This window comes from Pseudophryne corroboree, chromosome 6 (assembly GCF_028390025.1).
Source record: "Pseudophryne corroboree isolate aPseCor3 chromosome 6, aPseCor3.hap2, whole genome shotgun sequence".
NCBI lineage: Eukaryota > Metazoa > Chordata > Amphibia > Anura > Myobatrachidae > Pseudophryne > Pseudophryne corroboree.
The window spans coordinates 424,417,040-424,431,916 of NC_086449.1; the positions used below are offsets into that span (position 1 = coordinate 424,417,040).

A 14,877-nucleotide genomic window follows, 5' to 3' on the forward strand; every position below is an offset into this window, starting at 1 on the left:
TAGCTGCTTCAGGTACCTTGGGCCCTGGTCATGTAGTGTTTTGAAACTCAGTAAGCCAATCTTGAAGATGATTCACCATCTTACAGGCAGCCAGTGAAGGGAGTAGAGTATGGGTGTTATTTGGCTAGAACGGGGCTGGTTGGTTAACAGCCTGGCAGCTGTGTTTTGCACCAGCTGTAAGCGGTGCAATTCTTTTGCTGGGAGACCAAGGTAGAGGGCATTACAGTAGTCTAATCGAGATGATACAAATGCGTGGATGACTTTTGGCAGATCATCTGAGGGAATTAAGTGCTTGATTCTGACTATGTTCCTCAGGTGAAAGAATAAGGATTTGATTGTGGCTGATATCTGATGTTTAAGTGTCAAGCCACCATCCAGGACAACGCCAAGATTCCGCACACGATCAGTGGTTAGTAATTCTGAATCCCCGAGTGTAAGTCCAGTTGGTTGGCTATGCTGCAGTCTTGTCCTTTGATGTTGCGGTCCTATCATAAGGACCTCTGTTTTATCAGGGTTCAGTCGCAGCCAACTAGCACTCATCCACTCCTGGAGTTCAGCTAGACAGCCATTTAGGGTTTCTATTGGGATATCAGTGCCCGGAGCAAAGGAAAAGTACAGTTGTGTATCATCTGCATAGCAGTGGTAGACTAGCCCATGGCGCCTGTTTATTTCACTCAGCGGGAGCATGTATACTGCAAAAAGCATGGGGGACAGTATAGAACCTTGTGGGACACCACATGGCAATGGCACTGGTGGTGATGAGTATAATCCAGACGATACTCTCTGTGACCTGCCTGTGAGAAATGATTTGAACCAATTTAGGACTGTGCCATCCAGTCCACAAAAATGTATCAGACGCTCAATCAGAAACCCATGGTCCACGGTATCAAATGCTGCAGAGAGATCCAGAAGGATTAATATTGAACAGTCGCTTCTGTCTCTTGCCGTCAGAAGATCATTTAACACACACACGAGGGCTGTTTCAATGCTATGTCTTCTCCTGAATCCTGATTGGAATGGATCATAGATATCATGGGTTGTCAGGCGGGTTTCCAGTTGATTTGCAACCACTTTCTCAATAACCTTTCCTAGAAAAGGAAGGTTTGATACCTGTCTATAGTTTGTCATGCAGTCGGGATCTAAATTAGGTTTTTTAAGAAGAGGTCTAACAATTGCTTCCTTTAGGGGTCCAGGAAATATGCCTGTCTGCAAAGAGCATTGAACAATTTTTGCAAAGACAGGACCAATTATATCCATACAACCTATTAGAAGCTTGGTTGAGGCAGGGTCCAAATCACAGGTGGTGGGACGCAAAATCCGAGCAATTTCAGCAATGTACTTTACATCCACTGGGTGAAAGCTGGTCCATGAAGGCAGGTGGCTTATATTGGCAGGTTTTGTAGTTTGACACTCCTTTGATGGCACTGTGGAGATTCCAGCCCGAATGGTGGATATTTTGTCTGCAAAGAAGTTTGTAAACTCATTGCATCTTGCCTGGGAGAGGGTTTCATCAGTCTGCAGGCATGCTGGCTTGCAAAGCATTTCCACTGTGCAGAAAAGTTGAGCTGGCCTATTGTTTGCTGCCGTGATCTCATTTGACAGAAACTGTGATTTCTTACGGGTGATTGTCGATTGATATTCTTCATTATGCTTTATTAGTTTTATTATGTCATCCACTAGGTTAGTCTTCCTCCATCGTCTTTCCACTCTACGCCCCCTTTTCTTGAGCTCACTAACACTGTTGTCAAACCAGGGAGCTCGACATTGTGGTTTACGAGGTCTTATACGCACTGGGGCGATAATATCAATTGCAGCCATAACATCCCTATTATAATAACGGACTAGGGAACAGGGATCTTCACAGGCACCCAGTATAGCAGAGAGATCCAGATTTGCTGTTAGAGCCTGGGGAGTCATACCCCTCCTTGGACGATACCTGGTCAACTCCATGGGCAGAGATTTTATTTGAGGGGTTGCAACTGAGAACCAAAGGGCGTGGTGGTCTGACCAGATGACTGGGTTTATTTTTAGGTCAGTGACTTCTAGTCCAATCTGAAAGACAAGATCAAGAGTGTGACCACTTTTATGTGTGGCAGAAGGAATGACCTGTGTGAAGCCCAGACCATTCATTGTGCACAGGAGGTCTTGGCCAAGGCAAGAGAGCTCATCATCCACCCATGCATTGAAATCCCAGAGGATGAGCCATCTTTGATGTTCCAGAACCAGGCCAGCAACAGTGTCTGCAATTTCTTGTAGAAATATCTTTCCATCTCCAGGGGGCCGGTAAACGAGAAGTACTCTGAAACATAATCCTGTCGAACTCTGGGCAGCAATGCACTCGAATGAGTGAGTAATTTCAATAGGGTGGACCCTAAGTTTAAGGTATTTTTTGAAGCAGGTAGCCACCCCGCCACCCCTGCGGTCCAGTCTTGGGTTGTGGATGACAGAGTAGTTTGTTGGGACTGCAGCCTCCAATATAGGTGCTGCATTTTCATCTAGCCAGGTCTCTGTAATACAGGCTAGATCTGCAGATTCAATAAGGTCAGCAATTGTTGCAGTCTTGTTTCTTATAGATCTGGCATTACAAAGGACTGACCTGATTGGGCATACCAGTGTGCCTTCAGTTTTCTTTATGTTAGGTGCAGGAGCTCTGGGTATGGGGGGTTAGCAAGCGAGAATTTACAGTTCTGTTCTTCCAAGCACAGGGCCGTCTTTTGGGTATCACTTCTATTTGATTGTTCTTTGAAGCTGGGGGTGAGCAGGTGGGCAAAAGAGTTAGGTGGTTACCGGGGAAAAGAAGTTTCAGGCCTGCTCGCTTCCCACAAATGCGCGTTTTCTTTTTAAAATGCCAAGGGATTGGAGGATAGAAGCCTGTGATGGTGTAATAGGAACTGCGGAACGTGGTGGGCGGAGTGAAAGAATAAAGCTGGAGGAATACGTATACATTGGGTCATCAATGACAGATTACTATAAGTAATAAGCTGTGTATATATATATATATATTCCCCCCCCCCCCAATTCCATATGTGATCCAAAAATTATAATGGGTACATGAACAGAGTTATTGCTATAACCTATTGCTGCTCCAATAATCCAATGTGTATATTTGAAACAAGTGATAAATAAAATAACTTTCCTTTTCTGTTGCTGATTTAGTAAATTATTCTGGAACAGAGCAGGCTTGTGGAAGGTGTTAGAATCCAATTCCTACTGTGTAGGTGTGAAAAGTCTCAGTGTGAGGGGCCTTTGAAGTAGATTTCTTGTGGGGGTAGTGATATCCTTTGTCCTGGGGAATGGCTGGGATCCTGCTATTTTAAATGAATATAAATATTAACTGTATTTACTGTACACTTGATTTGCGGCGGGAACCCAGAGGAGAACATCTGCAATTGCACCTGGACCAGACATCGCCCACCTATTCAAACTGACCTATGACCTCTCCTGTACTGTAAATGACCATCCCTGTGTCCAATGGACAAAGAGATTACAGTTTCCATTGTGTTAGGTTTTGGACAAATGTATAAATAGCCAGCTGCAGGCCAGGTCACTCTCTCAATCTCTGAAGGTCATCTACCTTGATGACTGAGGACCGGACCGGGAAGCGCAGGCGAAACCAAACGTATGTACCATTGATTGTAGCCTTTTTCTCTAATTGTATTGTAATATTGTTGTAAGCCCCTGCTAGTAAAGATAACCGTTGTGGGTTGGACCTCAACATAGTTTTTGAATTACAATTGGTGTCGTGTCCCATTTTCTTGCAAAGGTTTAAAGTGTATTTACAGCCACTCGGGCTGCTGCATTGTGTTAACAGCGTGTAGGCCTGTGTACGCAAACTGTGTAGTCACTACGCCCTTTCGGCATACGTACGCAGAGTGCATGCGTACACGGTACGATCTTGTGTACGTAAGGTGTGTAACCAATATAAGGGTAAAAGGATTGATTACAGCGGCCACAGCGTCTCGATTTTAAAGTGTATAGAGTGTGTTTTTAAGTATTGCTTTTAGTCCTGTAATTAAATCAACATTTACAGTTAGTTGCTGGCAAAACAGTAACTTTGACATGCAATCAGCTGTTTGCGTCATATAATAGCTCCTTACACACAATTTCTCTAGATTACAATTATCTCTGAATTGATGCACAGCAGCAGTCCATGCAGAGGCATCTTTTCGCGAATCCTGACTGTTGATAAGGGCTCCAACCATGAGACATAAGTCCTTTAGCACCCACTAAAGGTGTTAGTCTACCTTTCACTATTTAACAAGCCAAAGTAAGTTTAGTGTACTCCTATTTGTGACTATAATGGGTGACCGATAGTTGATATTACATTATTTTGCTGTTGACCACGAGTAAAGCTGCTAAGCCCTAACAAAGTATTGAGCTTGATGATGAAACAGCAGTCTGGAAGCCCACAATCTGTGGCCCTTATTCAGGTCACATCGCGACCGCAATTTCACCTATAAGCCGCCAATGCACGCTAGCTGATCCTGTCCTTCGCGTGAGTGCCCGGCCAATGGAATTGGAATGCATTGGCTGCGAACACCTCTGCCTCATTGACAGGCAAAGATGTTTGTGGGGTGGCGACGCAGCATTGTGGGACACGACAAACGGGCGGGTCAGAGCCATTTTCAGTGTGGCTGCATGACACACAGCCGTTCTGAAGGAAAAAATGGCAGTGGCGAAGGCAACGGGGTCATCCGCAATTGCTGTGACCACAATTAAATTGCGGTTGTAGCTGCTGGGCGGGACGGTCAGCATGCTGGGCAGCTTTGCCCTGCACTGAACGGCCCTCAGCATGCGATAGAATGGATTGCAAATTCTCCTTTTTAGCAGAATCTGCAATCCAACCTGCTTACACCAGTGGGGGGACATGCACCATAGAAATGAATCATGCCATGCCTGTGGTATCATCATGTGCAGCACTGTACCCACTCCCTGCTGGCTTTTTTATCCCACTCTCTGACTAGAGGCCAGAGAAAGCTGCGGCAGCCAGAGGAAAGCTGCAGCAGCAGCAGCACCAGCACCACTGTCCACTCGGCTAACTGTAGACACCCCTCCTCACCCCTGAGGCAGCCGCAGCAGTCTGCAGCACTGTCAATAGAAGAGACTAGTGTGTGGCAGGTGTATCTTTAGTTTATATAATTTCTAGTTGAGGGGGGAGGTCAAGGGAGTGAGTTGGGGGGGTTTCAAGGAGGGGGGGATCATGGGAGTGTGTGTGTGTGTGTGTGTGTGTGTGTGTGTGTGTGTGTGTGTGTGTGTGTGTGTGTGTGTGTGTACGTACGTTCGTACGTACGTGTGTGTGCCCGTGTGTGTGTGTGTGTGTGGGGTGGAGGGGGAGGGAAGGTAGGCAGAGATCTGTGTGCCAGGCCCGGAGATTTCTTTTGTGGTCCTGGGGGGGATGGTGTATGGTGGGCTGCCCCATGGGGCTGCCCGGCTTGAAGGAATTTCTGGGGAGAGCACTGACATACCATTTACTACTAAATGGAATTACAATGAAGAACACGTTTAAGTCTATGAAGCACCTTAGGAATTGTTGGTAAGGCAAATGCCATTTCTTTCCTGCTCTAAAACCACTCCTAGAGTTACCATAGAAAAGAAAAAAGAAAAACTGACTTGAATAGATTAATTGAAAAGTCAGGAAAAGGGAAAAGCAAGACACATTATATTCATATTCACGTCAGATGGTATTCATTGTAAGCACCAAAGAAACAGAAACATTAATATATATGGTAAAACATGCCAAACATACTTAATGACTTGAGGAAATGTTAAATCAGATCAATATGCAGAGCAGGAAATTTCTATGTACACTGCAACAGGCCACAGAGCAGAGGCAACATTTCAAAGAACATTGACTTTAATCTTTGTCACACAGGACCCTGCTATGCTGTCCTATATGGGAGATTGGCACTGGTTACAGTTCTGAAACACTGAGAAATATGATGTAATAATGCTGCTTGAAATGACCAAGCCTCCAAAGTGTGCACATGGTCCCCTGTGATACGCCACACTTTTCAAGAATAAGAAATGTGTCCAGGCTGTCCCTACAATATATCACTGGAGGGATGAAAGATATACTGTAGCTGAGGAAATTATTAGGAGATTTTGAGGCCTATTTATCTTTTTTTTCATTATTTCATGAATTGTTGCCAAGTATGAATAGCCTAATGCACATAGGGGGTCACTCCGAGTTGATCGCTAGCTGCATTCGTTCGCTGTGCAGCGATGAGGCAAAAAAAGGCACTTCTGTGCATGCGTATGTGGCGCAATGCGCACGCGTGTCGTACTTTTACAACAGCCGATGTAGTTTCACACAGGGTCTAGCAAAGTTTTTCAGTCGCACTGCTGGCCGCAGAGTGATTGACATGAAGTGGCTGGGTGTCATCTGACCGTTTTCAAGGAGTGTTCGAAAAAACGCAGGCATGCCAGGAAAAAAGCAGGCATGGCTGGGTGAACGCAGGGCGTGTTCGTGACATCAAAACAAGAACTGAATAGTCTGAAGTGATCGCGAGCGCTGAGTAGGTCTGAAGCTACTCTGAAACTGCACAAAATTATTTTGTAGTCGCTTTGCGATCCTTTCGTTCGCACTTCTGCTAAGCTAAAATACACTCTCAGTGGGAGGCGGCGTAGCGTTTGCACGGCTGCTAAAAACTGCTAGCGGACGAACAACTCGGAATGACCCCCTAAGTTCACAGAAATCTCCAGCAGAAGGCTAATTAGTGCTGCAGATCATAGTCCCTATTAATTATTAATTAAGTTTATAGCGCAGCAAATTCCATTTCATTTTATAATTGGAAACAACAGTAGTAGAACAAAACTGGGTCATAACAGACAGTCATAGATGTAGGAAGTCCCTGCTCATAAACATACAATCTATAGGGAATTAGGCACTGATGCACAAGAATTGGTGTTATCTACTGCATAATGGTCTACCAGATTACAAAGGTTCTTGGTGGACTGTATAATATGGTCACCCAGCAATTTTGACCTGAGGTCAGGAGGGTGAGAAAGTGAAGAAAGAGAAAATATGTGAGGACATGTGCAGACTCTTCAGTGGGGATGTAATTGGATAGGAAATTTTATGAAGGTTATGTGGGCAGTTCTGGAATTTGAAACGCTTGCCTGAAGAGGTGAATTTTTAGGGAAAGCTTGAAGGTTTTGAAACTATAGGAGTGTCTTATTGTGCGTGGGAGGACATTCCACAGAGTGGGTGCAGCCCAAAGAAATTCTTGCAATCGTGAATGGGAGCAAATATGAGTGTGGATGAGAGATGTAGACCTTGTAAAAAGCAAAGAAGCCAGGTTGGAAGATATTTTGAGATAAGCGAAGAGATGTACATTGGTGTAGTTTGGTTAATGGCTTTGTGAGTGAGTAAAAGTATTTTATATTGAATACGGAAGAATACAAGTAACCAATTGAGGGACTGACAGAGTGGATCCGCAGACGATGAACGTCTAGCGAGGAAAATTAGCCTCGCAGCTGCATTCAGAATGGATTGTAGGGGTGAGAGTCTCTTTATGGTAAGACCAATAAGAAGACTATTGCAATAATCAATGTGGGAGATAATGAGAGCAAGGATTAGAGTTTTTGCAGTATCTTGTGTAAGGTATGGTTATATTTTGGATAGGTTTTTTAGATGCATGTAACATGATTTTGAGACAGATTGAGTCAAGGATGACACTTAGGTAGCGAGCTTGTGGGGTAGGACTGATTGTAGAGTTCTCAACAGTGATAGAGATATCTGGTTAGTAACTACTATTGGTTGGTGGAAGTATAATTAATTCTGTTTTCAAAATATTAAGTTACAGGTGGTGAGATGACTTCCAAGAGGAGACGGCAGAAAGGCATTCAGTGACAGGGACCAATGCAGGTAGTGACAAATCTGGGAAGGATAGTTAGATTTGAGTATCATCTGCGTACAGATGATACTGAAATCCAAAAGAGCTTCTTAATTTGCCAAGAGATGTGGTATAGATTGAGAAAAGCAGAGGACCTAAAACTGAGCCTTATGTTACTCTGAAAGAGTGATTAGATAAGTAGGATGAGAACCTAGAAAGGGCTGTGTCCTAAAGACCTAGGGATTGTAGTGTTCGTATGAGAAGAGAGTGGTCAATTGTGTCAAAAGCAGCAGAGAAATCTAGAAGTATAAGAAGTGAATAATGGCCTTTGGACTTAACAGTGACCAGAGCATTCACCACTTTATTTAGTGCTATCTATGTGGAATGTTGTGGGTCCAATAATACCCCTTTCACACCGCACAAATAACCCAGTATTGATCCAGTATATTGCCTGGTCGACGCAGGTCGCTATGCAGTGTGAAAGGGGTCACTGCCAAATTCCTGGGTTGCCTGACTCGGTAATTCAACCCAGGAATAAAGAAGGTTTATTCCCGGGTTATTACGGGGTCAGGTGCACAGTATAGGCAGAGGCAGCATGGAGATGTTCTCATCTCCCAGAGCTGCCCCGATGCCGCCGTGGTCTCCACCCCCTGATGGCAACTTCAACCGCCATATATTCATGGCCTGCCAGGTCCGGAAGACAGTGTGTAAGGGTCCATTGCTGGGTCGCACTCGGGAAGGAACCATTTCCAATTCCTGGGTGTGACCCGGCATTGCGATGTGAAAGGGGTATCAGTTGTGTGAGTTAAGAAAGTGTGTGAGGTGAGTGTAGGCAAGTCTCTCAAGTAGCTTGGAGGGTCATGAGAGCTGAGAAATGAGACGGTAGTTTGAGAGAGAGATTTAGAGTTAGAATTGTGGGGAGTTTTTCTTCAGAATGGGAGTAATGCTTGAACAGTGAAGGAAAGATAGCAGAGAGAGAGAGAGAGAGATTACAGATTTTAGTTAAAGTTGAGGGTATAGGATCAAGAGGAGCTATAGTAGAGTAGGAGGATGAGACAAGTGTTCATCTTCATTTGTGGGATCAAATGAAGAGAAAGTGCCAGAGGGTTCTACAATCTATTATCTGACCCTTATTTACCAAACTCTGAAAAGCAAAGCTTTTCAGGATTTGGCTTCAGTAGTTTATACAATTTTAGGATGGCATACCCGCTTTAAGCCTATGGAGGGCTTACTCGCAGGAGAAAGATCTTCCGCTCCATCTCCTGCAGCGGAATCTTATACTGCGCACAAGCGCAGTGCCAAATTCCTCTGGAGGAGTCTTTCACAAATGTAAAAGACTCCTCCAAAATACAGAGGAAGTAATTCATAGGGACAGCGTTTGTCGCTACCGCTGTAATTGCGAGTTAACTTTAGAACATATCGAGGATATTTTCTTACAGAATGAAAATATCAGTCTCCGTATGGATTGTTAATATTATTTATACATATTGCTCTTTTACTTTATTAATTTATCTTACTAATATATTTTATATAAAGTGAGATATCCTAATGCAGAAATAATGCTCTTAAATCAGGGGTGGCCAACCAGTCAGAGGCAAAGAGCCAGAAAAGATCTGTAGTCAAGGGCAAGAGCCAGTATTATGCGCGCGCCGAAGGCACTCGTGCAAAAATGGGGCGTGGCCCAGTTTTCACAAAGTCACACCCCATTTTGTGCGCACACCTTTCGTTATGACGTTTGTAGGAGTATGACCTTGTGTCATAACTCCGTTTTTAGTCATGTTGTACAGTGCCAAATACATATAATGCCCCAGTACAGTGCCACATACATATAAAAATGTCAAAAAATGGGTGCCTCCACACTGCCAGAAACATATGTCCCCACAGTGCCACATACACATGTCCCCCACAGTGCCAGATATATATACGCCCCACAGTGCCAGATACATATATGCCCCACAGTGCCAGATACATATATGCCTCACAGTGCCAGATATACATGTCCCCCCAGTGCCAGATATACATGTCCCCCCAGTGCCAGATATACATGTCCCCCCAGTGCCAGATATACATGTCCCCCCAGCGCCAGATATACATGTCCCCCCAGCGCCAGATATACATTTCCCCCCCAGTGCCAGATGTACATTTCCCCCAGTGCCAGATATATATGTCCCCACAGTGCCAGATATGCCCCTAGTGCCAGATATATATGTCCCCACACAGTGCCAGCTCTGCCCCAATGCAGTGTCCCCACAGTGCCAGATATGCCCCCAGTGCCAGATATATATGTCCCCACGCAGTGCCAGCTCTGCCCCCAGTGCCAGATATACATGTCCCCCAAGTGCCAGATATACATTTCCCCCCCAGTGCCAGATATGCCCCCAGTGCCAGATATGCCCACAGTGCCAGATATATATGCCCCTAGTGCCAGATATGCCCCCCAGTGCCAGATATACATGTTCCCCAAGTGCCAGATATATATGTCCCCACAGTGCCAGCTATGCCCCCAGTGCCAGATATACATGTCCCCCCAGTGCCAGATATACATTTCCCCCCAGTGTCAGCTATGCCCCCAGTGCCAGATATACTTGTCCCCACAGTGCCAGCTATGCCCCCAGTGCCAGATATACTTGTCCCCCCAGTGCCAGATATGCCCCCAGTGCCAGATATGCCCACAGTGCCAGATATATATGCCCCTAGTGCCAGATATGCCCCCCAGTGCCAGATATACATGTTCCCCAAGTGCCAGATATATATGTCCCCACAGTGCCAGCTATGCCCCCAGTGCCAGATATACATGTCCCCCCAGTGCCAGATATACATTTCCCCCCAGTGTCAGCTATGCCCCCAGTGCCAGATATACTTGTCCCCACAGTGCCAGCTATACCCCTAGTGCCAGCTATATATGCCCCCCAGTGCCAGCTATGCCCCCAGTGCCAGATATACTTGTCCCCACAGTGCCAGCTATGTCCCCAGTGCCAGCTGTGCCCCTAGTGCCAGATATATATGCCCCCCCAGTGCCAGATATGCCCCCCAGTGCCAGATATACATGTCCCCCAAGTGCCAGATATATATGTCCCCACAGTGCCAGCTATGCCCCCAATGCCAGTGTCCCCCCCAGTGCCAGATATGACCCCAGTGCCAGGTAAACCTGTCCCCACAGTGCCAGCAATGCCCCCAGTGCCAGATATACATGACGACCCCCTTCCCCTGTGCTGGACACCGCTCCTGCTGTCAGTGAGGGGAGGAGAGCACAGCGTGCGCCTCTCCTGCCCCTCACTCTCCGGCGGCTGTGTCACGCTTCAGTTCAGCGCCGGAGAGTGAGCCAATCAAAGCTCGCGGTCTGACAGCCTTAGCTGCACAGCAAAGGTCCTCTCCACGAAGGGAAACTAGACGTGTAGAGTCTAGTTCCCTTCACAGCGGGGAACCAGCGGGACCAGCGGGGGACACAGCGGGCTGCGGGGGGCACAGCAGTAGCGGATCTTGCCATGGTGCGGAAGGCGGCGCCCCGGGCAAAAGTCCTGCTTGCCCGTGGCAAGATCCGCTACTGACTACCGCTGTAGGGGATACACACGGAGAGATCAGTGCTTAACTTCTAAGCAATATGATCAGATTGCTTAGATTTAAGAACTGATCTCTCCGTGTGTACCCACCTTAACCACTTCCCTGGCATGGTCGCATCAGATGCGACCATGCCTGCAAGTGCTCTATCTGACCTGGTCGCACGGGATGTGACCAGTCAGATAGGGAGTGTTAGCAGCAGCAGGGAAGAGAAACTTCCCTCCGCTGCTGCTGTCAGAGGGACCGGAAGGTCCCTCTGCCTTCCTGCACTCTCCCCCTGTGTCTGCCGTGCTGCCGATCACTGCTGATCGGTTAGCACGGCAGGATCTGTCCCCTCCAGCGGCTGCAGACAATGGCAGCCGCTCTGGAGTGTAAATAAACCCTCCCTGGCTGCCCCCAGACCCCCCCTGCATACCTGGAGGCTGTCTCGGCTTTCAAAATGAAAGCCGCGATGGTCGCGATGTTCCCGATCGATGTTTCGATGTTTGGGGGGAACTAAAAATTTTTTTTACAAAATTCAAAAAATATATATTTTTTCCTTTTTTTTTACTAAAATCATTTGGAATAGGGTTAAATTCATGTTCTTCACCTAATTCACTCATAAAAAAACCCGACAATTTCGGAGCGTTTTTTTGCGAAATAAATCGTCAGTTAAGTGGTTAAGCCACAAACTACAATAATATAGTCACATGGAGACATAGGGAGACGAAATAGCCAGTCCTACAAAATAAAAACACAGAACCATCCACATTTAAAAAGGAGTGAAGACGATTGTAGTGAAATGTTACAATATAGATGTGATGATGATAATAATAATAATAATAATAATAATAATAATAATATATAAGTATTTGGCTACATTGGAAAGTAATTGAAAAATGGAAACATACATTAATTGTCATTAATCAACTTCTCTGGTCTTATAACATTTTAAAAATTTTATTTTTAGCACTGCAACAGAATGGCCACTCTGTCCTTACCAAAGAACACTTTGTTAATGGAAAGGTTTTATCCATGTTTACATATTCAAGTAACAGTGAAAACATGCAGCATATTTTTAGATCTCAGATAACAAGTCCCCTACTTCTCCACTTCTAAATTCATTTTAGACAATTTCAACATCACAAGTGCTTACATACCTCAAAGTATTCCCTTTTCTTTCTAGAGTCCTGAGTTTCAGCATTCCATGCTTTCAGGACTTTCTTCATGAAGGCACCATCAAAAACACTCTGAATATTTGTTGCAGCCTCTAGAGAAACATTTTTTTTTTAAATGATTTAAGTAAACATAACTTGCTGTTACTAATATAATGACAATAATTCTATTTTCTATTTCAAATAATCCAAAATATTTTATGATACAATCTTTGAAAACAACTTCAGATGTATATTATAACAAAAAGTTATGTGAGTAAAACAAACTAAAAAATTTTTTTTTTTTTTAAAAACACAATTATTGTGGGATTGCTCGGGTGAAAGTATAACTCATCTCACATATATATTTATACATGGTATAAGATAAAGTATCCAATAAGCATCTGTCTATTTTTTTATATGCTAATCTCGAGAACCACTGGACAGATTGTAATACGTTTTTCACAATTCTATAGAGCATTTGTTGAGGAAGGCTTAGTAAAAATGTCCATCAGAGCACTTTCTTGGCTATCGCTGCCTAAACCATTACAGATATATCACGACGATGAACTTTATTTCATACTATGTATAGATTGCATGCATTAGCCGGAATCTCCAGAAAAAATGATGTAAGCCCTCTTTACTGTTACAAAATTTAGATTTTTCCCATTTGTTTTATATGTTCCTACAGTATTTAATTTTTTCATTTATGTGAAAATTTATTAATTTTCTTCAAAGTAATTTTATAAAGACCTCAGTTCAAAAAAGCTAGGGTGGGTCGCTGGTATATATACATTATACTGTATATGACAGAAATAAAATACAATAATGCAAATATATATACACACTGCTCAAAAAAAATAAAGGGAACACTTAAACAACACAATGTAACTCCAAGTCAATCACACTTCTGTGAAATCAAACTGTCCACTTAGGAAGCAACACTGATTGACAATCAATTTCACATGCTGTTGTGCAAATGGAATAGACAACAGGTGGAAATTATAGGCAATTAGCAAGACACCCCCAATAAAGGAGTTGTTCTGCAGGTGGTGACCACAGACCACTTCTCAGCTCCTATGCTTTCTGGCTGATGTTTTGGTCACTTTTCTCTAACGTCCTAAGTGGATGCTGGGACTCCGTAAGGACCATGGGGAATAGCGGCTCCGCAGGAGACTGGGCACAAAAGTAAAAGCTTGAACTAGCTGGTGTGCACTGGCTCCTCCCCCTATGACCCTCCTCCAAGCCTCAGTTAGATTTTTGTGCCCGAACGAGAAGGGTGCATGCTAGGTGGCTCTCCTGAGCTGCTTAGAGTAAAAGTTTATTTTAGGTTTTTTATTTTCAGTGAGTCCTGCTGGCAACAGGCTCACTGCATCGTGGGACTAAGGGGAGAAGAAACGAACTCACCTGCGTGCAGAGTGGATTGGGTTTCTTAGGCTACTGGACATTAGCTCCAGAGGGACGATCACAGGTTCAGCCTGGATGGGTCCCGGAGCCGCGCCGCCGGCCCCCTTACAGAGCCAGAAGAACGAAGAGGTCCGGTGAAATCGGCGGCAGAAGACGTTCCTGTCTTCAACTAAGGTAGCGCACAGCACTGCAGCTGTGCGCCATTGCTCTCAGCACACTTCACACTCCGGTCACTGAGGGTGCAGGGCGCTGGGGGGGAGCGCCCTGAGACGCAATAAAAAACAGAAATACCTTAGGATGGCAAAAGAAATACATCACATATAGCTCCTGGGCTATATGGATGTATTTAACCCCTGCCAGTTTTCCAGAAAAAAGCGGGAGATAAGGCCGTCGTGAAGGGGCGGAGCCTATCTCCTCAGCACACAAGCGCCATTTTCCCTCACAGTTCCGCTGGAAGGACGGCTCCCTGACTCTCCCCTGCAGTCCCTACAGAATCAGGGTAAAAACGAGAGAGGGGGGGCACTATTGGCAGCTAAATTATAAACAGCAGCTATAAAAGGGAGTAACACTTATATAAGGTTATCCCTATATATATATATAGCGCTCTGGTGTGTGCTGGCAAACTCTCCCTCTGTCTCCCCAAAGGGCTAGTGGGGTCCTGTCCTCTATCAGAGCATTCCCTGTGTGTGTGCTGGGTGTCGGTACGATTGTGTCGACATGTATGAGGAGGAAAATGATGTGGAAGCAGAGCAATTGCCTGTATTAGTGATGTCACCCCCTAGGGAGTCGACACCTGACTGGATGGTTGTATTTAAAGAACTACGTGACAATGTCAGCACTTTACAAAAAACTGTTGACGACATGAGACAGCCGACAAATCAATTAGTGCCTGTCCAGGCGTCTCAGACACCGTCAGGGGCGATAAAACGCCCGTTACCTCAGTG

General features: G+C 45.0%; 1 protein-coding gene across 3 annotated transcripts in view; it reads right to left on the reverse strand.

Annotated features, from left to right (window-relative positions):
- Positions 1–14,877, reverse strand: part of FBXL13 (F-box and leucine rich repeat protein 13) — a 656,615-nt gene that overhangs the window by 404,852 nt on the left and 236,886 nt on the right. For all 3 annotated transcript variants that reach the window (XM_063926996.1, XM_063926997.1, XM_063926998.1), the window contains exon 6: positions 12,533–12,642. In XM_063926996.1, coding sequence (XP_063783066.1) covers positions 12,533–12,642 — 110 coding nt within the window. The remainder of the gene's footprint in view (positions 1–12,532; positions 12,643–14,877) is intronic.